We start from the raw sequence: 27,015 nt of genomic DNA, 5'->3' as shown, positions 1-27,015 counted from the left end.
TGTCGGACTTTGGTACTCACTGCATGTATGCTATTCTGACAGCGTATGGTAATCTGATAGAATGGCTCTCAGTGACACTCAAGTCTTATCTTCCAAGTAAAGAGCTGTTCACAAAAATCGGGCTGTTCCTGAATGTCACGTCACTATATTGCAGACTTTTGGTCACAGCGTTGTCCCATATATGCGACAAGTCAATCAACACCTCTGCACAATAATTCAGTGCAGTGAGTGACTTTTTTTCATCACAAATGCTTAGGTGTCTCTGTACAGCTAGCTTTGCTAACATCACGTCAACGGAGCTTACCTTTCTTTGAGCTTTTTTTCTAAGTGACGAAAAAAGTTAGACGTACTGTAGTCCCCACCGTCTGTGAAAGCGAAGCGCTGCTGAGTTAGCTGTGGCCATCGGATTTCTTATGATTTATGCAGCGCTATTCTATTACTGACGATTAGACAGACACGTTCTGCTGCTGAGAGGAAACCACTGCGCATGTCTTGGAGTGCCGCGTGCGAGTGAAAGGTGGGGAGGGGAGTGGGGCGTAACAGAAACACGTAATTGCTTGGATTTTAATCGTGCGTTTTGCATCCACTGAAAACAAAGATATTAACAAATAAACTGGAAAGTATGCTGTACTTTTAGTGATATTTTCACAGTTGCGGTCTTGACTGGTCTTGAAATAAAATGCAGAGTCCTCAGCGCCCRAGACCGAGACAAGACCGAGACCAAATGYGGTCGAGTCCGAGACGAGACCGAGACCATCAAAAAATGGTCTCGAGACCAAGACCGATTTCGAGTACTACAACACTGAAAGACGAGCATCCACCAGACTTCCTGGCGCACCACAGCAGTTGTTTTGTCTTATGTCTTATTTATAATTTCCCTTTGTGTTTATTTTCCACCTTATTTTCTGATTGGCTACACTTCATATGCAGCGGATTGTGGCCTTGTTCATCATCAGGGAACATCCGACACACTGGAATATTGGATGACAACAATCAATATGACGAACATCCCACAATTTGATAAAAAGTGGTCCTGACGTCCTTCCAATGAGTCTAGATCACTGTAAACAAACAAGAATGTCTTAAGAAGAAATTTATAGCCATCATGATAATCAGAGTGTCCTTAAAATAGTCAGAAAGGGAAGAACAGGTCAAAAATCAACGCGATGAATTAGCAGAACTTTCCAACAGCATTAATTTGCCTCCAGCAGTTTCATTTGTTAAAGAATCACTTTATGGTTCCAGTTCTCTTCCAAGCTACTTCCACCGACCCAACCATTAAGATCCTGGAAAATTACTCTTGTGTGTTACTTCATGTTTGTGTTTGAATGCCTAAAATCCTATTTTATGGACTTGCGACAATAGAATTGGCTCTGACTGGGCAATAAATCAATCTGTTTGTGTGCAACTTTTCACCATTGCATGTTTTTTTGTTTTTTAAAATACCTTGGTTAAAACCCTCCTGGTGTCCTCATTTTCAGTATATAGGGAAAACACATACAAATCTCAGTCATTTTGACCCGAGGACAACAGGAGGGTTAAAGTGGCTCTTCAAATCATGTCAAAAAACGCAGGCTAGTCTTTTCTTTTTATGCAAATAAATATACCCTTCTGCAGTTTTACTTGTATCTTTTGGAGGTTCTGAGCACAAGTTCTGCCATTGTGAAGATACAACCATAATTTGGTCCAAGTTGCTCAAATCCTTGCTCACTTGCACAATTATTCTGTTTCAATGCGTCAACTTCAAGGACAAAATGTTCTCCTGCTGCCCTTTCTTTCCCATCCTCTGTCAGGTGTCATTGTAATGGGAAAATCTGTATTTTTTTCACATCACCTGTCTGTGGCCATCATGTTACGGCTCGTCGACTTGCTGCATACCAATTTGTCTGTCAAACAGAAATATAGCCAAACAAACAATGATGCAAAATGACAAAAATGCAAATAGAAATATGTTGTGTTTTTTTTTTCTTTCTTTCTAGTTGAGCTATTTTTATACTAACATAATAAATAAGCTATACAGGGACAAGAGCTTAATTTCAAATGAAAGGCAGGGGGTAAAGAATAACAGTCTTCAATAAAAGAAAAGCAGGCCATAATATGTTCTGCCAGCTGACAATTGTAAAAAAAATGCAGCCCTGTCAGATGAATCCAAAAGTAGGACAAGCACTGAACACACAAAAACCCATGCTGCTTTTTGCTCCTGTAACAGATGGTATAAATGACAAGACTTTTATTTAATCATTTGCAAATAATTTAAAGGACGTATTTTTAGAACATTTTCTATTAGGCTTTCAAAGAGTCATGGAAGTTTGCTTTGCATATTTAAACATGTAGTGTAACTTGCATATTAATTATTAATTATTACATTTTATACTGCTATACCACACACACATATATTAGCTACAAGCATACCTAATCAAAGGGTAAAATACAATGAGAACCGTTTTTGGTCATAGCTGCAATATCTCATTTGCTGCATCTGATACTGTGACACAAATGTAGTGTACAAGGCATATACAACCTTTGGCACTCATGAAAAATACGTCTTGCTTATACAGTGATCAAATTGTGTATGCTGCAGCATTGACTGATGCCAGAGCATTACTTTTCCAAACTAATATGTTTTCCTACAACACTAGTGACTGTTGTATATGCGTCACCTTAAACCAATTAAACTGGTTTAATGTACTTCTCCAAGAATTGGAGAAGTACATGAAAAGGCATCTTGTCCAACTAATGTAAAAAGTAATTTCTGTAAACTCCTTTTTGTTTCCTTATACAATGATAAAGTTTTTGTTTCCATTATTGAAGGAGCAGACATTGCACTCTGCTGGTACTCTGTCCTAATGTATTAAAGCCCCTTTCAAAATACTAACATAGCTTCTGGACATGTCTTGACCCGGACATGTCCCTTGATTGAAGTAGGGAATGTGTTTTGTGTATACCTGTGTCCCAAATGGACCTTGAATGATGGCAGACCTTTTCAGTTAGACCACTGTGGCACATAAAAGATGCTGTTGATGTCGTTTTGTCTTCGGAGTTTTAGAGGTGTCTGGGAAAAAGAGTGAAAGACGAGTGACACCAACCAGAGAGAAGTGTAGCAGGAAGATGTTTGCACTTTGGGTCACGTATTTGTTACGGCATCATTGCGTCATTATTGTGAAAGGAAAATTTGACATTAAATTTACGCGGCTGTTATGTAGGAGGTAGTATGGTATGTCACAGTTCTATCTCTTTCTTTAAAATTCTTTGAGTGTTGAACTCAGCTGGGTAAGTCTCCGTAAAAGATCGCTTACAGATATTTTTTTGCTGCATCTTGTGTAAAGTCTACTGCCAGATCACATGCACATTTTAAAATATCTTCAGCCTCACCAAGTATACTCTGAACCCTCTCCTTGGGCTTGAACTTGCGTATCATTGGCTTGGGAGAGGTAATAAAGACCGGAGGGACCTCAGTAATTTCGACAGTTATCTAGGGAGCAACCTTACCCTGAAATCTCTCCTGAAATTCTCATCATATTGACACGGCCCCACCTTTACCGCTGCCTCCGGAATGCTCAACGCTGGGCTGCATAGCGGGGGTCTTAACGGACACCAGGTGCAGCCGATCGGACCGACAACTAGCGCCTTCCCACCAGCGCTCCAGCACAATGGGTCACAATGAGCTGCTTTGGTACAACCAGAGAACAGTTTCCTAGAACTGATTGGCTGTCAGGCTCAATCCATTCGCTGCCCCCAGGAGCATGTCTCCATGACCAATTTAGGAGGCAGAGGCAGAGTCAGAGTCTTCCCACACTCTCTTTGCCTTTGAGAGAGAGAACAACAGCCGTATGTCGATGTGAGCTGATTAAACATAGTTGTTGAAAGGGTGTGCCAAGCTTCAGGTCATTGGTAGTCCTCAGAGTTATTGATTTAGATCTTTTTTTTTTCCTCAAATATTTGTTTATTGTTGACATTCTTTAAGTTTCTTTGCTGTTTTTTTATTTTTATTTTGAGCTAAATTTCTTGGAGCAAAAGATACCAAAAGAGTCAAGAACTCCTAAAAAAAAATCTATCATACAATACAAACTAAATCTATTAACTTTGGTGAAGTTTGTAATCAATTTGTTACATCATGTCCAAAAAAATGACTTGAAATATATATAAGCACATTGGGTCATAACCCTCATATTTCTGCTCACATTCCTCCATTTTTTACCTAAGAAATGTATCATTTTTACAGGAAACTCACTGTGTTCTGGAATCCTTCTCCCTTCACTCTTGGAATAGAAATGGGAGGGTCACTAAGGGAGATCTGTGCTGTCTCAATTAGAAGAGGAGGCGTTTTTCTCACTGGGCTCTGCTCCAAGCCCAGCTGTGCACCTTCCACCGTGGGCTGAGCCGCTCCCTGCATACTGAAGACATTACTGGCCACAGGTCAAAGTGTCACTCAGTGGGACTCATCCTGCTTCCTGTATACGCACCTTGTATTCATAGATGAACAGAACCAGATGCTTTTACAGAGGGATCTGATTACAGATACATGTGACTGAAGCTTACTGGAGACTTTTTTTTTTGTAACAATTTGAGTCATGATTATAGTTATTATTATCACTAGGCCCTACTTCACTGTTTTATCTTTAGGCGAGATAATTATTTCATAGTTGGCAACATCCACTTTTTTATGGTTCACCTTGACATGGGGGGAGTATGATTAAAATTTTAGCGGGAAGGAACAGCTTGTATACTTCACGTATCACTTTTACAACTTTTCTCCATGAACAAAGTCAGGAAATGTGTGGAGGGAAAAACACACACGAGGCAACTAAAAGTTAGCCAAAAAGTTAATTTTACATCTTGAATGTCAAACTTGGTCAACCACTGCATATCACTCTTGACAAAAGTAATAATAGACTTTAAGTTTGATTATTTAATTAGTGAGGAGATCTGTTTACCTCAATTGGAGACCCAACAACTGGCACCCTACAGAACAATGTAAAAGCCCTGTTTGTCACAAGGCCTTCTTGTTTGTATTTCATCACACTGACGTATAACCACAAGAAAATTGTTAGTGGAAACCCTCAAATTTTGACTTTAAAATCTCACTCAAGCTGATAGTAGAAACTTGGAGAAAGAAAATCCGTCACAGCTGAAACAAAGCAGTTCAGCTAAATGAGAAGGGTTATCTGTTTAGCGTGATCTATGCACAGCTGCAGAAGATTTTACTGATATACTATATACAAAAATTAAAAATTGCTGTAAATTAGCGTTTCTTTGTTAAAATTTGTGCTCTTAAAAAACAGCTGTAACCCTCTTTGGTCCAACTTTTACGTAACTCCCTCTTTAAGTTATCGCTAATCCTTTCTCTTTTCCTGAACATATGATTGTAGTAGTAAAAGTAGTTGCTTCATCTGTTTTCTGCGTAGCCAGTAAGCGGTCACAGTCATGCACAACAATATTCGACCTGCACATCTATCTCATGTGTCAGCATCTCCATAAGCCACTCCTTGTTTTTAAGGAAGGTGCATCTAAAAATTGCTTTGAATTTACTGATCTGCTTTCCATGAAAAGGCCAATTTATTTTTTATTCAATGTTGTTTATAGCTCTAATATTTATTTGGCCTTTTACTTTAATATGAACTATGTGGGGGTGGGGTTTATTGTGAAAATTTGTATTCAGCAAGTGGTGATACAGAAAGTCATATGCTTCTCCATGTTTGATATTCCCTTTCAGGGTTCCTGGTTTGCCAAGATGACAGGAAAATAATTAATTTCCAGTCTGAATCAGTAGGGGAAGGGTTGCCCTTTTTCCGAGTGGAGTGGGTGTGTTCTTTTAGCAACCAAGACAGTGGGAGGAGTGGAACAGCTATATATCCACTAATCAGATTGACTTCAAGGTTAAGAGCAAAACCTCCCTTTAAAGAAACTCAAAATAAAAAATTACCAACCAGATTCTCGTTCAAAGTGCTTTCATGCTTTTACATATTTATTTTTATTCTGCATTTAGTCGGCATTGTCTTTTTAGCTGTTCGTGTTTTAGCATATACATGCATAAAAACATGTATATTAATGAAGTCAAGCTCTGTGGAACTGGTATTTTCTTGGCAGAGGGCAGTGACTTTCCTTCAGCATCCATCTCCTTTAGACAGCCTGGCAGATTTCCAGTGGCTAAATCCTCAGCATGAGTCCCTGACATGGAGGACGGGGCCCATGTTTGCAGGCAGATTGCACATTTGAAGGAATAAATTGCTTCGAAGAAGACCAGACTCCACATTGTCTGTTCCACTCTGTGTTCCTTTGCCTTTAAATATGTTAGTTGAAGACCTGTCATCTGCAGTTTTCTGTTATTTCTTTTCAAGGCCTGTTCATTTTCTGGTGCCTGGTGGCGGGGCTCAGCCGAGGAGTCTGTGTCCGGAAGTGAACATGTGGTAGTGTTTAGCTTCCTAATGCCCTGGGTTTTATGGACGTCTTGAGGGAGATATCTCATGGAAGGCGACCAGGATAAGGAATCTGGGCCAGCAAACAGACTGGATGTCCAAGTGTTGGAGAACTCTTGTTATCATAGAGTTTCCCATGGGTGTACCTCAATCCAAGGCCCACAGAGATGAATACCAAATCCTTCTTAATAAGCCAAAATTGTTTTTTTTCCCTGTCAAGCATTCATCTGTGTTTTCATTACAATTTAACAATTTGGTGACTCCCCTTGGCACAGACCAATCTTTAACCGCCCCCCAAGATAGTAAAATGTGTAACATTTATGCTCACCAGAAGCTTTTCTTCATGTATTTTTAAGTTGTTTTTTTTTCTATAGAGAACTTTTTTTGTTCTGTTTCTTAAAACGCATCACCCTGACGCTAAAACTACAACTTGCTGTTTTATTATTGCATTTCTCTTTCCAAAAATATTTTTAACTTTGTCTTTAGTGCAAGACAAAATAAAGTTCCAGAAATGAGCAATACGACAAATACCCATGCCAATAGAAAAACTTGTATCCATTTGTGAAAACAAAAAATGTGTGTTCGCTTTTCAAATATTGCTCCAGTCTTTTATGTAAGCCCAGTGTTGTTTGCGTTGTGAACTGGATGCATCAGCTTTCCTTTTCTTTTCAATCGGCATTTCTAATCATTTTGTTTGTGTCTGATAAATAATAAATCCATACTAAAAGGCTTTGTTGGACACAAGGTTCCCAGATTTTTCCAGACTCAAGTGTGTCTCCATTGTGTGACTGCTGGAGAGATTCTGCTGACAAATATGAGGGACAGCATTGTTTTCACAGTATTACATTTCAGCCTTTGGACGACTAGAAGAACACGTCTTAATATTGGCAAGGACTTCAATCAGCTGTTGCGGACCTACAATGTCATTTGGGTTAAGCCTTTTAGGACTGAAGAAGCCTTAAAGAAAGCATGTCCAAAGTTCTATTTCTAGTAAAAGGAAAAACTTTCTCCTGAGCAGAGGATTTGCAGGAACTGCCTGCAAACTTCTGTGTTTTGTTTTCATTTCTAAAACTTTAAAAGCTTTTTTGTTGTGGCCAGCCATCTGGGTATATGCCACCTATATTCATCCTCTCCACACACCTGGGACTCTGACTAGTGTGGCAGCTTGAAATGTGTGCAAGCCCTCCAGGGCCCATCAGTCCACATGCAGCACTCAGAGGAAACACATGTGACTCGTGGCATAATTGAGTCAACCGGCAGAAAACTTTCGCCGCGGCCAGCCTTCTGATGCCAATTGTTCAACTCCCAGCAGGAGAGCTCTGAGATGTGTAGGTTAGCATCATAAATAATGGTTCATTATGGGTTTTAAAGGCACTCTCCTTAACTATGTACAGCATGGGGGCCTTCAGGCAAGGGCGAACACCAGAATACTGAGAGCACCCTGGTGAGAATGTAAAGTATCATGATGAGAGATCAAAGTTGCTGTACAGTAAATGGATAATAGAGAATGTAGATAATAATTTATTAAAAGGAGCTGAATTTCCCCCTTTTAGCTCGAGTTTAGATTTTGTAGGGTTATCACCAAAGAAGTTTAATTTTTATTCCAAATCAAGGGGGTTATTAGTGCATAGTCTTTTAGTAAATTTGAGAAATTTAAAGTTCTTGTAATATTTTGCTTGTTTCTGAGGGAAGTGCACCAATTGCAGTTTTCATGCCGATCTTTAAAAAGCCTAACCTGCTGATATTTTCTTTAAGTACCTAACACTGTCAGGTATTATAAAGTCATAATACACCTTCAGTGTCACAATCTAATTTGATTGAACAATACACATGAAACAGTACAAACTTGTTTCACCGCACATGGGTGCTGCCAAACATAAATGAAAAGCTTAGGGCATTGGTGTCCAAACCAGAAACATCTGTTCCTTTAGTGTTTCATTTTTCACACTGTAAAAACAAAGAACTTGCACAACTGGTTAGACTGCAGACCTGCTTTGACCCTCTGCACAGAAATGAAGTGCGCATTAGCATTTACCTTGGTCAGCTGAACAAAAACTAACAAAAACTAACTAAGCAACTATAAACTGTCCTCAGTTTTGGTTTCCACTTGGTGCAACACACAAAAATAATAATCCAAATGTAGCAGCTGGATATTAATTGTCTGTTTAAAAGTAAATGAGAACGCTGGCACTTTCACATGTATGCATCTACTGATCCTCTAATACAAATCCTGTTTCTCTTTTTCCTTCCACTCAGTTTCTATGAGTCGGCTTGAATACAACATTCTGTAAATGGACGACTAATTTCATCTATTATATTTTGTGACTTTCCCTTCTGGTTGGTGGAAATCATCTGTTAAGACAACTGTGAAGTCAGTAGTCTTCCTATGATTGTGTAAACCATAAAAAGCCTTTTTTGATTTAAAATGGTCTTAAATGCTTATAAATGTAATATGTATAATATATAAATAATTGTCATTATGTTACAAGAACATAGCTTTTCTAGGAATCTTTGTTTTTTTTTTTGTTATCCTTTGGTTTAAGGAGTTGAAATAGTGAAATAACTGACTTTTTCAATGATCTCCTGTTATTCTGAGCTGCCTTTGTGCAAGCAGATTGTTTTCTGCGTTGAAACGCGCCGTCAAAATGACATAACAGGAAAGGGGAACCCCGTTGATTTAGTGGACCTCTGTTGGTATCTGGCAGCAGGCCTGGGCAGCAGCTCCTTTGGGTCCTGCAGGTCGCAGAATGCAGCTTCCGTTGGTAGAACTTGTTTTGACGCAGTCTGTGGGTGTTGATTTGGATTGAAATCTGATATGTTTAGAGGCCAGATAATCACTTGGCCCTTTGCCTTTCCCTTAAGCTGTTCCTGAGCAGTTTGGCTGTGTAGGAGGGAATGCTGAGGCCACTGGCAGGGAGTGTCTCCACAATGAATTAATGTGCTTGCTCAGTCACAGTGGTGTTGTTTCAATCTACCTAAATCAGAATGTTTTACTACCTAACTTTTGTTCAACTTTAACTTCACTTTTTTTACGTTTAAATTTCATACTTTGCATTCATTTTGGTCGAAGGATAGATCCTTTGATAAACTTTGACAACAACAGCAGAAACGGTTTGACACGCATCTCTCACGATGAATCATGCAATACGTGGGTTGCATTGTTCCTACATTTAATAATTAACCTGGATTTCCACATCTACTTGAAACACATTTCGATTCTCGTGTCCCTCCTCTCCCCGTGTAGCTTTTGTCAGAAAGGGAAAGCATGCAGCTCGCATTACAGTCGGATCTGGATTAAAGTCGGGGTCCTGACGTTTTGAGGTCTCCTGAAGGAGCATCTTAGCATTCTGACAAAAAAAAAAAAAAAAATCATCTGCGAATCTATCTGTTTCATCATTTTAAACCTACTTGCAATTTAGCATTGCTTAACACTGTAAATAACTACATCCCTGATGTGATATGTTGACAGTGCTCAGCAGAGTTAGGTAGCTGCCTTAAGCGTTCCTTCTTCTAGGTGCCCAGGAGATGTTGCCTCTTTGATTCTTTCTTCAAATATGCAAGCCAGCACTGAGGGAGCAGATTGTTTGTTCTAGATTTCCTCTGAGACTCCCACCTTGGGCTTAAACAGAGCAGTTGTGATGATTAGCAACAAAGTGTGCTTCCTCACAGAAACCGTCAGGGGAGAACGAAGGATCTAAGGAGGCTTCTTTCTCATATCGCTCCTTCTTTATTGTGGGAAATTAAACTTTCCTCAGTTCTGTAATTCTGCTTTAAAACGTTGTCCTGCCGCTGTCTACATCCTACATGGACAAGAGGGCTTTTACATAAACTTGATGTTATTTCAGGGTAAATACAGAAGAGTTTGTGCTGACGGGCTGTGCGGCAAGTCGGTTTATTTATTTTTGAAGCAGTTTTGTGAACTTTGACATTTTTCTTGGATTTGAAGGGGGTAAACGGTTATTTTCATCAAACTTTGGAAGTGAATGTAATTCTTAAAAACAGACTCCACACTCCGGCAGGGATCCCGTTGTGATGATGAGGAGAACTTATTTTACAAAATATTTGTACCTCATCTCCCAAATACATCTGACTGTAACCTCATTCCACATTTTGAGAATCTCCTCCAATCCTTTGAGTGAACTTTTCTTTACATTCCTCTCAGGGCGCATCTTGTCCCAGTTCCCTGTGCACTTCTTAACTATCACACTTTTTCTGTCGACCAAGCGTTCAGTCCGTACCCTGTGAAAAGCATCTTCAGCTGCGTCTGTTTGCTGGACACCTGTCAATTCAAAAACATGTCTGTAATCAAAAAGTTTTTGTTTTAATTGGTCTTGCATGTAAATCACTTTCTGAGAAAGTGCACCTTTTGTTTTCATTAATCCTACAGGATAATTATCAAAACTAACAGATAATTGAAGTACTTTGTGGCAAAATCTATCTCGTCTTGTCTGTCTGATCTTAAAGGCAGCATCTTTATTTTTATTCTATTCAGACATGTAGATGGATGAATTACATACAGTTCAATTCGACCATAATTATTAAACTATTCAGTCCAATTCAACTGATAATATGTCAATTAGTATAAAAGTGACCTATTAGTAGACTTCATCAAGACATTACCTTTGCTGCAATCCACTGCATATCATGTAGCTGGCCAGTTGTTTAAAACTTTTTTTTTTTTTTTTTTTTTGTACTGCAGTGAAAAAAGAAGTGAGTGATGAGACAGATGACCGAGTACCACAGTTCAAGAAGAAGGCAAAGGAACTTCGTATCCTGGATCCCAAAACAGCACAGAACCTCTGTAAGTATCCTTAGATTTCTGTTTGGTTCATGCATCGTTCTTTACAATCATCTTTCATCTCAGAAAGTTCAGTGCTTCTTTTTTTTTCCACAATGCAGCTGTTTATATTCCCACGAGCAGGAAAACGCAGCTGCTGGTGGGATAATAATAATAATAATAATATTTTTTAAAAAACTATTATAATAACGCCCTCTATGTTAGGATAGTGAATTATTGAGCCCTTTGTGGGAACCTGAAGATGTTTTTGGCAATAATATAGCAGTCAAACTAAGTGCATATAGCTTTTTTCCAAGCCTTGTGTGTCAGATTATGCAAAGCAATTCTTAACAGATTTGACTGCTTGAGCTCCATGTGGGTGTTTAAAGCCCAAGCAGACTTCTGCAAGCTTTCAGTTAATGCTGGATGCTAATATAAAGTTATATATATATAAAAAAGATGATTAAAAAAATTCCCCATTCTGCTTTTGAAGTGTAAAAGATCTGGTCTTTACCGTGTTATAAAACAATTTTAATCTAACCACACAGCCCACCGTGTAATTTATTAAGCAGGTTTGAAAAATATATTTAAAAAAAAATGAAGTAGGCACAAAAACTCCATGTGTCAAATCTTGCAATGTAAAATGGTGTACTTGTTTACGTACAATTTTTTAATGAGCCTCATATGCCAAACTTCACTTTGCATGTCATTATTTTTTTCTGAAGAATAGCCAAAATCTGTAAATTCTTCAAACCCTCTTTTAAAATGCTTATAACTGCTAAGAGTTTAAACACCAAATACCCCTAATATTCATTAATACACAGTTGAATTTGCCTTAGGACTACATCAGAAGCTAACGTTCAAAGTTTCCCTTATTTCAACTAATAAGGGAACAGCCAATCAGTGCCAAGGAAAGAAATGGTGCTCATGGATTGGCTGATTTGCAGATGCCAGCCAATAGCGTGTAAAGTAGCATAGTGCCTTGGTCTTTCAGCTTTCCAAGCAGTATTGTCTTTTGACTATTAGATAAGCCCTACAAAAACCATCTACAAATGGGGAGGAGTCCAACATAAATAAATTAATTCCCTTTCCTCTCATGAAAACTATAACCACATTTATGCTCATTTGAGTTATGTAGAAGATGAGTAATTCAAACAAAAAAGCAAAATGTAAGTGTTGATGCGGCCCATTTAAAGTTTGGGATTAAATCCGATTCTTAAAAATGCTTGAAAAAAATAGGTTGTAGGTAGAAACATTAGTGTTGCATTCCTGTAAATTATAAGTTAAGTCAATTTAGTTTTTTTTCTTTGAGCAGTAAGAATATACCAGAATGAAAATATGCAGTTATTACATTTTGAAAAGCTTGGTGATTTTTAGAATTGTTGATTATTTTGTCTACATTTTTGCAAGAAATAAATGACATATCTTTCAAGGAGTCATGTTGGATGTGGGGACTGTAACAAACGATCCGTCCACACTACCGATTAAAGCCTTAAACTAAACGTAATTAAAAATGTTTTCTAAATTTAAAAAATGATCCGGAAGGAGAGTCGGATGCACAAGATTACCTGTCAGTTATAGCAAATACTATATGAAAATCAGTTTGTTTTATATTAGTGGATATTAAAATGTGTTTTCTGACCTGAAATTTTTAAACTTGAGCAAACAATGAAGCAAAAACTGAACAGATCTATAAGATGACAGAAACATTACCATGTGGGGATGATCTGTATTTCAGCATTTAAAAAACGATTTTTGATTACAGTAAACTACTCCATGTTTAACAGTGTGTATTTTGTCCTATTTGGGGCCTTGTCACCAGTCAGCCACATACTGCAGCTTGCTGACAGCGCTGAGGGAAGGTTTTTGGAGACAGATGGACACAATTTACCCGATAGCAGTTTGCATAATCATTTTACCATGATACATAAAGTGGCACTGACATGACAATCACTCACGTTATCCCACCACCCATCCCAGTCACTGAACCTTCACATCAGAATTGAGAAGAGAGCTTGCCAGGTTCAGCGGTAGGCAATGAAAATGATTTATGTTGCGGTAGTGTTTGTCAAGGCGACTCGGGAGAGCTGTGTGGTTTGTGTACGACAACAAGATTCCCGCCCATTTCCTTTGTGAAGGTGGGAACTTTAACGCTTATTTTTTCCTTCCTGCCAAAACTCGAAACCCCTCTGTCGGATTGGTTTTCAGACTTGGCACTGACACCTATCAGCCCTGTCAAAAACATACACAAGTGCAATGACAAAATTTGCAAATGCTCACATTTGCAAATGCTCAAATTTGCAAATTTGATATGAACGTGCTATCTTTTGTAGCGCATCATCTCAGAATCAGGGTTTTCTTCACATTTTTCATATCTCATACTTTCAAGGTTAAGCGTTTACACACGAAACCTGCAACAAGAAGACCAGAAAAGATGGTCAGACGGATGAATACACTGTTCGGTTGAGTTGCCATTCATCCATCCTGTCTGGTTTTTCCAATTTGCAATTTCCATGTTTAAAGTCTAACCCTTGTTGCAATTTCTGCCATAAATTCATAGTGATCCTCTATCTTTTATGCTTTTAAAAAATGGCTAAAAAGGATTAAAAATACTGTAAGCTTTTCTTGGCATCAAAAATGTGTTGGAAACATGATTGCAACACAAACTTTTCCCATTCTGGCAACAATTGGTGTAGAATCCAGGAAATAGTCCAACAAGTGCAACGTGACAGCCCACAAACACGGTCATGGCATCTAACCAGCCAGAACATGGCATCATGGAGTCACAGTGTTAACATCGTGCACGTTTTTTGTTCTAATAAAAGCTCATAAATACAGCAAGTAGTAGGTTTAAAAAAATGACTATGAGGGATAAAACAGAAAGGGGAAAACAAGCTTCTTTTCTAGTTTCTTGTGAGATACAGACATCAGGTCCCACTGCTACAGTTGTATGGCAGCTGTTGAGTGACTCTCTTCCAACTCATTACGAAAGCTCCACCTGTGACTTCCACCTGGATATGCCATCAGCTCCAATTTCCAGTGTACCCTCCCCACCTGGAGTGTGAAACACCCACCAGGCTTCCCCTTGAGGCAAATACATCGCGCCCCTTTCGCATCCACCCAAACAAAAACATGTTGCTTTCAGGAGCGGCCAGCTCAGCTGCAACTGTCGCTCTTATTTTTTATTGGKTTTCTGTTTTAGWTTGCCCTKKWAAAAAAAAAAAAAAAAAAAAARAATAAAMAAAAATTGACTCCTCACAGGTGAATATTGATGTTTTCCTTTGCGGTTCTTGTCAGGTAGCACAGCTTTTCCAAATGGGAAGGATGGTCTGTGATCGTTTTGTCTGAGGAGTGATGAGTGCCAAAATGTCAGTGTGAACTCTGCAGTCTAATAAAAAAAAAGTGAGGAAATGACTCTCTTCTCTCTACATCAAAACAGCCATTTTCTTGGGCTCGTTCCGCCTGCCTTATGAAGAGATCCGGGACATTGTGCTGGAGGTAGACGAGGAAAGACTGAGTGAATCACTCATCCAGGTAAGACGGATGCTCACTGTGGTGTGTTAGCTTTTTTTTCACACAATCTCTTACTCTCTGTCTCTCACAGACATATTCTTTTTTTTTTTTTTGTAAACGTCTGTGTGCATGTGCGCAAATGAAAAATGTGCTCATATGAGAAGATAATTTTTGAATTTCAGTGTCTGGTGAGCTGCTTTGCGACCCTATTTTTAACCTGCTTCGGGTTGTTTTTCTGGCTTCAGTCAGCCTTTTCATTCTCTGGTGGACTGCAGAGACCCCCTCCCTCCTCCATTCATCCTCTCATAATGGATGATGAAGGACGAGACTTGGCAAAGTCTCCTCAGCTCCACCCTCCTCTTTTGCTTTTGTCTTTAAACTGTGATTGATGAGCTTCCTAAAGGCTACTTGTTTTTGTTCTCATTTTATATGAGAATATTTTCCAGCCTCAGAGGGCCTTAATTGAAAATGGGGCGGGGTCATCTGAGGTGAAGATGCATCACTGGGTAGCACAAAACCTCAGTGTTTCTTCCACTGTCCTTGTGACTGAAACAGCCATGCTGTATTTGTTTGTGTTTTATTTCATCAGTTGGGGGTGTGTACTTCAGGGCCGAGTTGCAAATAGGAGATTTGATTTTATTAAAATCCTGGCAGTGATGTATTGTGTTTTGTGTGTTACAGTTTTATTATTATGTTTTTTTTACAAATAGGAGTTCAGATCAAGTTTCAGATTTTAAGTTGGTGAAAATCATTTAAATAGTAAATGTTTCCTATGTCTGTTCCCACATATACCTTTACAACTCCTCATTTATTTTTTTCCCACACCGATTTACTTCCAGCCGTTTGTTAACTAATGTTCTCTAACAAAAGTTCTGAGGTCAAAAGTTCTGAGAGTGCAGTAAAGAAAGTAGACTATGGGAAGATACTTGTATTTTCAAACTACTTCATTCACCCACCAACCAGCTCATTTATCTCTCCATGCATAGTCAATGGTAAATGGCCCATATTTATGTTGTGCTTTATCTAGTCCAGAGGACCCCAAAGTGTCATAACTATTAAATACATTTTAACCATGTCATTTCAACCACAACAATGACCAATTATTTAGTAAACTCTACGCAGTGCTGATAAGGTTCCATCTGCACATTTTACGTTATATTTCTCTGTAACTTTGCCAACCCACCAAAAAGTGTCACTTATTTAATGTCTCCTATGATGATGAAATGGAATTTCCTCCCTTGTTCTTACTTCGTTCCTTTCTGTGTTTTTTTACTTTATTGCTTTTTTCCTTCCTTTCTTTGCTTCATTCCTTATTTTGATCTTTTCTTCATTGCTAACTTCGTTCCTTATGCCATTCTTCCTTTATCCAGTACTTCCTTACTTTTCCTTTCTTTGTTCCTTTCTTCATTCCTGTTTTTGTTCTTAGTTGCTTCCTTCCTCTTCCTTATTTCATTCATTTATTTCTTCATTCTGTTATTTTCTTTGTTCTTTTCTTTGCTACCTTGTTAGTTCCTTACTACATTCCTTTCATCCATCATAAACCTTTGTATTTATTATCTAAAATGGATCAGAAAAGCTCTAAAACCCTTTTTTTAGGAAAGAAAAAGTATTTTTTTGGCATGTGGTCAAATGTGCACCAATCTTGCACACACCATTATAAGTTGAAGAAACAAAATGTTTCGTCGGGGATCTAAAAAGGTGAATTTCAGGATATAGGTAATCAGCATAAAAGCACAGAGTGGTCCCATCCTCTCTTTGTGAAAGAGAAAGGAAGTTAAGGTGTTGAACTTTTTCCATCTTTAACTTTTTTTCCTGTGGTCTATATGTCCTAGCAGAAGAGCTGTGTCACCAGTCAATCCCCACCTGGCCTCTTGTTGGACATAGCACCAGATAAATAGCCCCTCCATCACTTTCACACCATCAAACAGCTGCCATTACACCAACCTGATCAGACTACTGATAGCATTCAACACCACTCACTCTGGAGTCTTTCTATTATAAATGCTAACCTGTTATGTTTCCAAATTATATAATAATGAGAAAAATATTAACACCTTGCAGTGTTATTTTTTTAAATTTTAAGTAAAAAAATGTCTAATTCAGCAAAAGTCATTGTTTACACGTAAAACATTATTGGCAAACCTTCATGTGCAGCTGAAATTATAATTTAAAGAAACACAGTTGAGAAAAATAAAATATTTAATGTTTTAAGATAAAAAAATTATATGTTATTTAAATTTACAAAGAAACACACAAGATAAGATACAGATTGAAGTAGGAGAATAGCATGTAATCAGCCATTAATAAAGATTTGTTTGAATTATTCTACCAGCTGAATGTATAAAGATTAACCTTCCCAGAACACAACCTAATGAGTCCCTGAACTTTATCTTTACCAGCATGTTCGACATTAAAGAGAAGCTGCAATGGCAGATCTTAAGTCACTGTAAAATAGTAATTTAACCTAAATCCTATGTCTAGAAACAAGTAAACAGCCCTGGTTTTGCTGGTTTCTAACTATTGTCACACAAAAACACTGTTTCCATATTCAAACCACTAGTCATGCACTTTGGGAGGCTTTCCATTGTTGCCTTCACATCCCCCATTTCCCTCTTTAATAAATGTGAATCAGGGCAGCGAAGCCTCTAACAAAGCGGAAGGCTCGATGGGACTTATGAGAGCAAGTGATTGAGTCAGCAAAAGAATGTGGAAAAAACCTAATGTCACAAAGTCCAGAGGGACGTGGGAGGCCCACACGAGTTCGCTAATCAGTGCAGAAGGACCAGGCATGAGGAAAATATCTGCCTTTTTGTATGTATGACAACTATACCATCTGAAGAATTTTTTTTTTTTTTTTTTCTAATCCATAGCCATATGTGCTCTGTTAGCTCCTAAAAGGCCTTCATTGTTCTCTCATAGTGGTTAGTATTGTAATTAGACTATGATGCTGTATTATTTAAGACATGTATTTTCAAACATCAGTGTCAGCCTCCATTATCTTTGTTATTCAGCTGCATTAGTGTCAAATTTTATGTTGAATAGTTTGTATTTTTCATAAAATACATTCTAAATACATTTTTGTCAACATGTTTCATTAGATGCAAACCTGAATTTTTTTCCATTGTCAAATTTGCAATATCCATACAAATTATGGACTTGTTTTAATTGAACCTAACTCCTTCAGTTTATGTCTTTTAAAACCAAACGTAGGAATAGATGGACCTGATTTCCTTACTGATGATCTTTGTCCAGTGATACCCTAATTTGGAGTAATCGGTTCTTCCGCATCAAGAGACATTTTAGGGCTTGCATCAGTGTGGATAACGACATGTTTTAATCAAGCTCATGCGTTTTTTTTCAAAAGGTATTTTGTCTTTATTCTGGGGTTGATGTACAAATCTGATACCGACTCTGAGACACAGAACCTTTCTAAACGGTGTGATGGCTGGACGATACCATCCGGTTATGTGTTTGAGTCTGTAGGAACCCTGTAAACTGCTTTAAGTCGAGTCAAAAATATATTGCATCCATAACTTTCAAAGTGAAATTTAAAGGCACAGCATGATTTATGTGATATTTTTGAATGCATCCATGTGCTTTACCTGAAGGTTGAAATCTGTGGCAACACACAGCATTGTAATATAATTTTTGGCAGGAGAAAGCAGCCAAGCTAACAAGAGTAATTTATATTTACATAGAAATACCACTAATTGTATACATAGGTTTTCAGAGAAGAATTAGCTGATTATAAATGTGAATCACGCTGAAATGAGCTCGCGAATTAGGCAGGGGAAAGAAGCAGCACATGCCAATGAAATGCAGCTACAGCCATAGTTAAAACTATAGAGAGGCTCAGAAGGGGAGCAAAGAGACCCCCTGCTGGGTGACACAGTCCTGAGTGTGGGTTCCATCTGCACAGTGCTCATCTACACTCATTACGCTGATTAATCACTCCACACCACCCACTTTCAGCCGCACGCCAATCACCATTTATCCACATAGACAGATGCACACGCACACACACAGGAGTGTGAATGCTTGTCTTGGCAAATATTTAAAGGAACTAAATTTACAGTCTTGCTAATATTAGAGGGAGTGGGTGATTGTGTATACTTAAAATTACAAGCAAGAATCCAGTTTGAAAAACGTATAACGTGCAATAAAGTAAGCTTCTGATGGTAAAGCACTGATTGTTTATTAGTTTGCATCATATTAAGTGATTTACAAAAGAAGCCTAAATTAAACTGACACTAGGTCCCCTAAAGGTCAAATCTACACTTTCTTCTGTTTTTTCCCCCTCCATAATTTGTTTCACACCAAGTGGTCTACAACGAAAAAACCTTCAACAGACAAGGCGCTGGGATGACATATTGTCACGGTTGGCTTGGTCAGATGGCGCAGCGGGCACTTTGGAATTTATTTTTGCATATATTTTTTTTAATTCTTGCTATTTAGGTACTCCCTTGCGAAAGTGTGCTACCCTTTAGTTTGATCATATTTTGTTGTATTGCAATAACTCACGTTGATATGTTTCTTTTGGATTATATGTAATAAACTAAACAGTGCCTACAATGAACAGTGCAGTGATTCATGCAATGATTCATGACTTTTAACTGTTTTTCGCAAATAAAAATCTAAAAACTCTGCACATACTAGGTCCAAGTACTTTAATACCCCTAAATAAAATCCCAGGCACACCAAGCCATATACTCCTACATGGACTCCAGCTATTCTGTGAAGATCTCAGAACTTTTGTTAGAGAACATTAGTTAACAAACAGCTTCACAGAGGTCAAGAAACACAGAAGACTGTTGTTTTTTAATCAGAGAATCAGCCAAGAGGTCCGTTGTAACTCTGCAGGAGCTGCAGAGACATTCACAGCACGACTGGGAGAATCTGCTGACAAGACAACTATCAGTTCTGGCCTATTTGGTAAAGTGGCAAAACGAGGCATTCTTGAGAGCCAGGAAAATGTGGTTTACTTCAAGCCATAAAAGAGAAATGGCAAAGATGTAAAAAAATAAAAATAAAAAGCTGTTCTTACCAAATTCAAACTTTTATGGCCTACATCCAAAAGGCTGTGTATGGGGGGGAACTAACACTTTGCATTACTCTGAATGCACAATCTCCACCCCAGAATCCACCATCCTTCAGTAGCAACAGAGATGACGGTCAGATTTCATGGTAAGAAAGACTGAGACAAACCTGGTTCTACAAAATCATTTGCATGCTGCAATTTCCACATTTATATTTGTAAGTACATTTTAGAAAGCCATATATAATGTTCCTTTAACTTCACAGTTATGTGCAGCTTAGTGTTGGATTCTCAAATCAAGTGGAGTACATAGAGTTTGTATTTGAAATGTAACACCATGTGAAAACATTTATGGGGCATGAATGCTTTTGTTGGTTTTTTATATGGCTTGTATTTGTTATCAGGTGAACATTTGCATTCACTGTGTTGGTTTGAACGACTGGGTAATTTTTTACTTTATTATGTTAGAAAATATCATTCTAGATGTTGTTTTCTCACTGTTCATTTTGGTAGTACAAATGCAAATTAATGACTAAAAGACACATTAATAAAACTGACCCCCAGTTAGTCCGCTGCTTCAACCCAAATACCCCTCAGGGGTTCAGAACGCTGCCAAGACAACTTTGAAAACATTAGCGAAAATGTGCACTAAGACGTCAAAGATCAGAGTGGTAGGAAGGCTAAAGCGGAGCCTGGTCTTTGGTGTCGGGGTTGAACTACTTTAGAAGAGCACGGTTTGATGTTTTCCACTTTCTTTCACCGGCTCTTTAATGCAGACATATTTCCGGCCAATGGTGAGCCTTTGATGGTCGATTCAAGATGATTAGAGCAAAGATCAGTTCTGGTTCAAACTGTTCATCCGTGATTAATATTTTGCTCAGTAGTGTAAAATTTTGTTTTAAAAATTTTGACTGGGTATGTTGAACAAATAATATCTCAGTCAAACTTTGGTTTGAAAGCTCAGCTTTTTTTCCCCCTGCATATGATCCAGAGCTGGATTGTATATTGGATATTTTACATTCCACAAAGCTCAATCAGAATCAGAAGGATTTTTGATTTATTGTTGTCTCAATAGATTCCAATGAAAGATGTTTAAAGAAAAAAGCTGACAGTATTATCATTATTTTTTTTATTTTATTTTCTCCACAGCATCTATAAATGTCAGTAAGTTCATAAATATGCTTAAATCCGGTTACTGTGAGCAGCTCAGTGATATAAATCAAACTTCTGGCATGGTGAAGAAGCCCATTTCAAAAGGGAAGGTTTTTCAAAAGCAGTATTTGTGTTTGTGGTGCTATGAATGCTGCATTTGCATTTACCACCCCAGAGTTACCTAAAAAAGAAATGATGAATGGCTTATCATTTTTATCGTTATCACAGAAGTACCATGAAATGTTGTGATAAAAGTCCATATCGCCCACCTCGACTTGGATTCATGGGCAGTCCTCTAGTATCAGTACGTCAGTCTTAACTGTTCCTCCAGCACTTGAGCAAAATAAGCCACTAAAATTCACAACAGTTTAAATTTTGACATACCAGCAGGGATTTGATGAATGGAAAGCATGGATAGAAAGGAAAGATGGAGGACCCAGGAGGTGTTCATGATGCGTCTGAAACTCTGTAACTCAATCTTATCATGTTCCTTCTTCATGGCATGTCTAATGTAATGATTTGTCAGCAGAACGTGGCAGAGTGTTGGCCTTGAAGTACCTCTACGATGCTTCACCCTGGCAGAGTGGATAGATAGAAGTTGATTGGCTCTCCTTATTCTGCATTAGGGCCCATCAACACCTCGGATGATGTACACATCCCTGAATGCTTGCAGGCAGTCTTGGCTCTCACCATTCATCCATGCTCCATGTATTCCTTGCAGTTCCACGTTGTTGTTTTTTTGTTTTTGTTTTTTCATCACGCATACAGGCAGTGATACGCTACATGCAAATGCTTTCAGGAATCAGTTACCACTTTTTCTCTCAGTCCCTGTAGTCATTTGTCATGCAAACAATCAATATGCGTTTGTTCCTTGAACATGTGAGCAACACATTTGCATCTAATCTACCCCTCTCCTTCACATTCTTTGTCTCTGTTTCTCATTTGCCTGCAGTATTTATTCATGGTGCTGATGGACAGAGGTCCCTTGCATATGCCAGGTCAGCTTCATCAAATTCTCACTGTATAACAATGAGATGAAGAAGACAATGGAAGACAACAGCATGCATTGCCTCTGTGAAAGCACTTAGATCCTCAGAAAAGTCAGAAGTCCTTTTTTAAATAGCTGACAGTTTCACAAAGCTGCTTTTTTTTTTTTTGGTATGCTACAGAACAACCGAGGGAAATGCCCTGTGGTCCTTGTTCATGTGAGAAAAAGAGTCAAGCTTGTTTGCTCTGGGCTTCAGGACCTTGGTAGCATTGTGTAGTTTTGCATTACAAGACAGCTTGCCCCCAAGTATTTTTTTTTTTGTGGCATCCTGACTGTGTGGATCACCCTCCCTCTTGTACTGTTTAAATCACAACAGTTATACGCAGATGACCTTGCTGTTATCGATTTAAACTGGCTCCCCCTTTGTTGTTTGAATTTCTCCAGGAGTCCCTCACAGCCTGTTTGCCCCAGGGTGACGCCTCTACTGGCATGATGATGGTAGTTGGTCCCCATGTTCTTGCAGTCCTTGCCAGTTAAACACTCTGAGGCCAAACAGTGCCTAGATTAATAAGAAGCACTTGTAAATATGTTCTGTTTTTCCTGTTATCAGTTTATACAAATGCACTGAGTTGCCTGTGTTAGCTCACTCTTAGGACTACGGAAATTGGCAACAGTAAGATGACGGTAAAAGATTTGTTCGTTATTTACAAGATTATCAGCTTTGGGCTGGCATATCCTTTGAGATCCTAGAGTTGGCCCTCTGAATTTTGTCTAACTAGTAATCTCAATAACTATCTCCTGCATTGATATGCACTCACTGGCTTTGTTAAATCTTCATAGTATAACAATGTGGTTGAAACTAACCAACATCTTATGAAATGTCGACTGAAATTGTGCAAACGTCCAGTCAAAAATCTGTGTTAATTGGTCAAGTTTTTAAATGATAAATATGACATATTCAGTTGACTTTATTCAACAAAGAATCCACATTACGCCATCACACATCAAGCAGATGAATATCTGTGCTTTTTTCTCCTCAGTGAAACCACTAACCTTTTTCTGCATATAAACAACTAAATGAAACCATTTAACTTAAATTATGAAAGATGCTCCTGCTATGGCCTGAATATGCAGTCTCAAACCTTCTTCCTGGTTTGTTTTGATCTAATTTGCTCACTCACTTCAGTGCAATCAAATGTCTCCAGAAATGTCTGTTTTCTGGAGGCTGAATCCAGGCTCTGCTGCTACACTGGGATTCCAAGCGCCACTTCAGCCAAAGTTTTGAAATCAGGGAAAATTTGTCCAATTGAAGTGATCAGAAGTCGGCAAGAGTCTCTGAACAAGGAGTTTTTTGGTCCCTCCATTACTTACATCTGCAGGAAGAAATATTGCAGCAGTGGTTCAGCTGAACCAGACACGGTCCAAAACCTCCTGTTCATCACTCTTCAATGTGCTGACTGCTCTCATACAGTGAGATGCAGCCATTCAAGGTCAGAGATGATGGGATGAAGGATTTTTTTAAAGTATATATTTTGTGTTATTTAGTTACCCCAGCGAAATACTCTATCTGTAAAGTTGTAAATGTGTGCACCAGTTGATCAAGTGTGTGAATTTGACATGTCCTTCATATTTATCCATCACCATTTAAAAAACTGGTCAAACATGAAAAATAATCAGTTAATGTGGCCATTGATATGAACTTGGCAGCAACAAGGAGATGCACATTTTTGTGCTTTCTTGCTGTTTTATCCAGAACAGAACCTCCGAGTTGATCATTATTTCAGACTTTAAAAATTCTTAGATGTTCAGATCTTCTCTACTGGATATTAATTTATTATATACTAGTTCTTAAATTTGTGCACTGGTTTATTCACTCCTTTCAAACAAAAATCAAATTTTTTTAAGCTAAATATGTCATATTAAGTTATTTGTTTACCATAAATATCTTTTAAACTTGAGTCTTCAGAGTACAACAAAAGTTGGCGTCCCAGTCTGAATCATAAAACACGGTCGGTTATCTGTGACAATCGTTGAAGGAGACTTTTTAAAAAGAAGTTCAGAATTATGTTTGCATCACTCATAATGTTACTGTGTCTGAAGGCATTCTTCGAGAGATTTTTTTACGTACAGCAGAACGGATTAAGTGGTATTGGGTTTTAGGCGTCCAGATTAATGGTTTGCAAATATACTCCCAAAGCTCTCAGAGCTTCTTCTTTCTCCTGCAGCATTTTCCCTATTTTCCTTGTGCAGTAGTTCTGCTGGACTGCTCCGCATTCCCTTGTTGCTTAATTGGCACGTCTAAAAAAACTGTTCTTTGTGATTAGTATAGAAATTGTTAAGTTGTCTGCAGTACATGTTGTACTGTCTTCTAATGCTCCCTCAGGCAAATAAGCTATTTTAGGTCTAATAAGCTTTTCTAGTTTCATTAAGCAAACAAAGTCCTCGTGTCCTCATGCGTTATACATAGTTTAGTATTCACAGGGTCTCTGTGATGTCCAGTTAGATTTCATTTCTAATTTAACAATGTCACAATAAAGCTCATCACACCGTTAACCTCAGTACGCTGAAGTTAATACATATTTATAAATGGTTGCATTTAGTCTTGACAACTTGGGTTCTCCCCTGAAATTAAATATACTCACAGTGAAGGTAGTCATGTCCATATCCACATCACTTCTTGGTGCCTATCTTTTCTCTGGGAGGACAGTACATTACAAGACACAAGAAAATTAATAATACAATTTAATGTAAGTAATATATGGCGGCCAAGTGGATGCCTGGCTATTGTTTAACTGATTACCTTCACATAGTTACAATATTCTTGGTGTAAATATGTTAATACAAAGCATTCTAAGATTGTATAATAATACTATGGCACATAAATGTTGCTGATCATTTCATGTAGAAATAGTTTGATAAATCTTAGGTTTTTTGAACAACAAATAATGTGTGCAAATGAGGGCAAGGTGGAAAGGATGAGTTCAAGTATTATGAGGTCAACCATTCACAATATTGGACGATAGAAACTGGAGGTGAGGAAGAGGATGGGGACGAGATTGGAGGTGGTGAGGGGGAGTGACTTGAGTATATAAGATGGGAAATAAGCAAGAAAAATGCACTTTTAGTGTTTGAACTATGACAATAGGTAGTTATGGTTGTTTTTAGAGGGATTGTCAAATATGTGTAAGCTGTTTGTGGTCCCCAGGCAAATATTGGTGTTTCATTATGTTGTCACTTGCTATCCATTTAAATTTAGCCTACTGAAATTTTCATGCAACTATGCTTCCAGTTATCTTTAAGGGGTGCATATTATGTCAATTCAAACTTTTTTTTTACCCTTTCATGCATGTTTGAATTGGTGTAAAATACCAGTTTAATCACGCACATCAACAGTCAGTCATTTTTTTTTTGCAGTGTTATAAAACAAGCACATCTTTAACTTAAAGGCCAATGGAAGATTCACCTTTTTTTTTACTGCCACATGATTTGACTGCCCAAAATGAAAGAGTCATCACTAAATGTTTCAGCACACCCAGTTTTTGGCGTGTGTGGTAAGCTAAATCTCGTCGGTGGATGATATGCCCCTTGGGGCTTGTTTTGCAGAATATCAGAGTGACTTCTTAATCTTTAATGTGTGCCAGTGTATTTTATATTACCCCATCTTCTTTTCAAAAGGAAAGGCTAATGAGTAACACTGCACCACTGTTATTCATTTGTAATTAGTATTGCCCTATGCTGTGTGCAAATACATATATTACAGAAATGCAAAGTAAAAAGTGTCAAGTCTCCCTTTTTATTAAATTGCATATTTCCTCTTGCGTTGTTATACAATGTTGGGGTTATTGAGATGATTTCTGGGGTTGGAGGCTGGGATTTGTAATGATTGTAACTGATTTAGTGCGACTGATGAAATTATGCACATTTTAGAGACACATTGTGATTTACTTTTCTCTTCATAGGTCACAAAATTCAAAACCCACACTGGTTTCAACATGTCATCAAACTTAATCTTAAGTTTTTTAATGGAGTAGTAAAAAAAAATAACTTCCCTCTTTTTGTTTTTTTTACACCTCTGTTGCACAGAGGTTAAAAAAATGCATTTTTATTTTGGAATAAGAGAAAAATGGTAGTGTTTTCTTTTGGTTGCATGTATTTATACTTTTTTTTCCAGGAATCACAATTAATTCCCCACCTAACCCCTCAAAATCAGGATATATCTGATTATGTTTTCAGTGTGTGTTGAAATAAGTAAAATATACATATTTCCTTTCATATTCCATCATTTACTTGAAATTCTTAGAAATTCAGATCCATTTTAAATTAGAATATCATCAAATATTTACTTTAGTTTAAAAGGGAAACTCGTATATTAATTCTTCAGATATATTCAAAGTGTTTATTGCTGTTATTCTGAAGATCCTTAGAATTATAAAACATTCTGAATGTTTTATAATTTTATAAAGACATTTTATAAAGAATTATTTTCAGAATTCTTTCAGATGAGCTTAAATGTGCATAAAGACCAATGAAAAGGTCTTTTATACAGCATGTTTTCTATGGCCATTTTATGACCTGCAGGTAGATAATGCGTGGCATTGACATGCTCCTCCATTAAGGCTTGGCCACAAAATAGACGTTTCCGAAGAAGCTAGATTTCAACAGGGTAATATTAATGGAAATTTTAGTGGAAGGAAAAGATGTGCTAGAAAAAGTTGTACAATCACCAGAGATAACTGTAACCTCGAGGAGCTTGTGAAGTGGCTTCGACAGCCTCCATACTCAGCTGTCTGTCCTAAAGTCCTCAGATTAACGTTGTCTGGTTGTGTTGGGCCACTGGGTTTAATCAAGCCAAAGGCTCAGCATGTCTGCCTTCCAGGAAACTTTAGAGCACTTGTTGCTTCCTGCTGCTCCTGCCGACACGCTTTATGCTTAATAGTAATATTTGGGGATGAAATTTCAATTGTCCCCACTGCCGAAAGTACCAATAATTGCCATTATAAACTTGATATCACCCAGATTGTTGAGCATACTGGTCTGATCCAAAAAGGGACCCAACAAAATCATGTAGTTATAGTTTTTAGACTTACTTTTCAGTAGGGTGACATTTCAGTATCTGTTTTTTATTGGCGACATG

At 37.9% G+C, this 27,015-nt stretch overlaps 1 protein-coding gene across 9 annotated transcripts in view; it reads left to right on the top strand.

Annotated features, from left to right (window-relative positions):
• Positions 1 to 27,015, top strand: part of diaph2 (diaphanous-related formin 2) — a 450,956-nt gene that overhangs the window by 230,081 nt on the left and 193,860 nt on the right. For all 9 annotated transcript variants that reach the window (XM_008420583.2, XM_008420582.2, XM_017307147.1 and 6 more), the window contains 2 exons: positions 11,116 to 11,217; positions 14,633 to 14,727. In XM_008420583.2, the coding sequence (XP_008418805.1) occupies positions 11,116 to 11,217; positions 14,633 to 14,727 (197 nt within the window). The remainder of the gene's footprint in view (positions 1 to 11,115; positions 11,218 to 14,632; positions 14,728 to 27,015) is intronic.

Source organism: Poecilia reticulata, linkage group LG10 (assembly GCF_000633615.1).
Source record: "Poecilia reticulata strain Guanapo linkage group LG10, Guppy_female_1.0+MT, whole genome shotgun sequence".
Taxonomy (NCBI): domain Eukaryota; kingdom Metazoa; phylum Chordata; class Actinopteri; order Cyprinodontiformes; family Poeciliidae; genus Poecilia; species Poecilia reticulata.
This window is presented reverse-complemented; position numbering and strand designations above follow the sequence as displayed.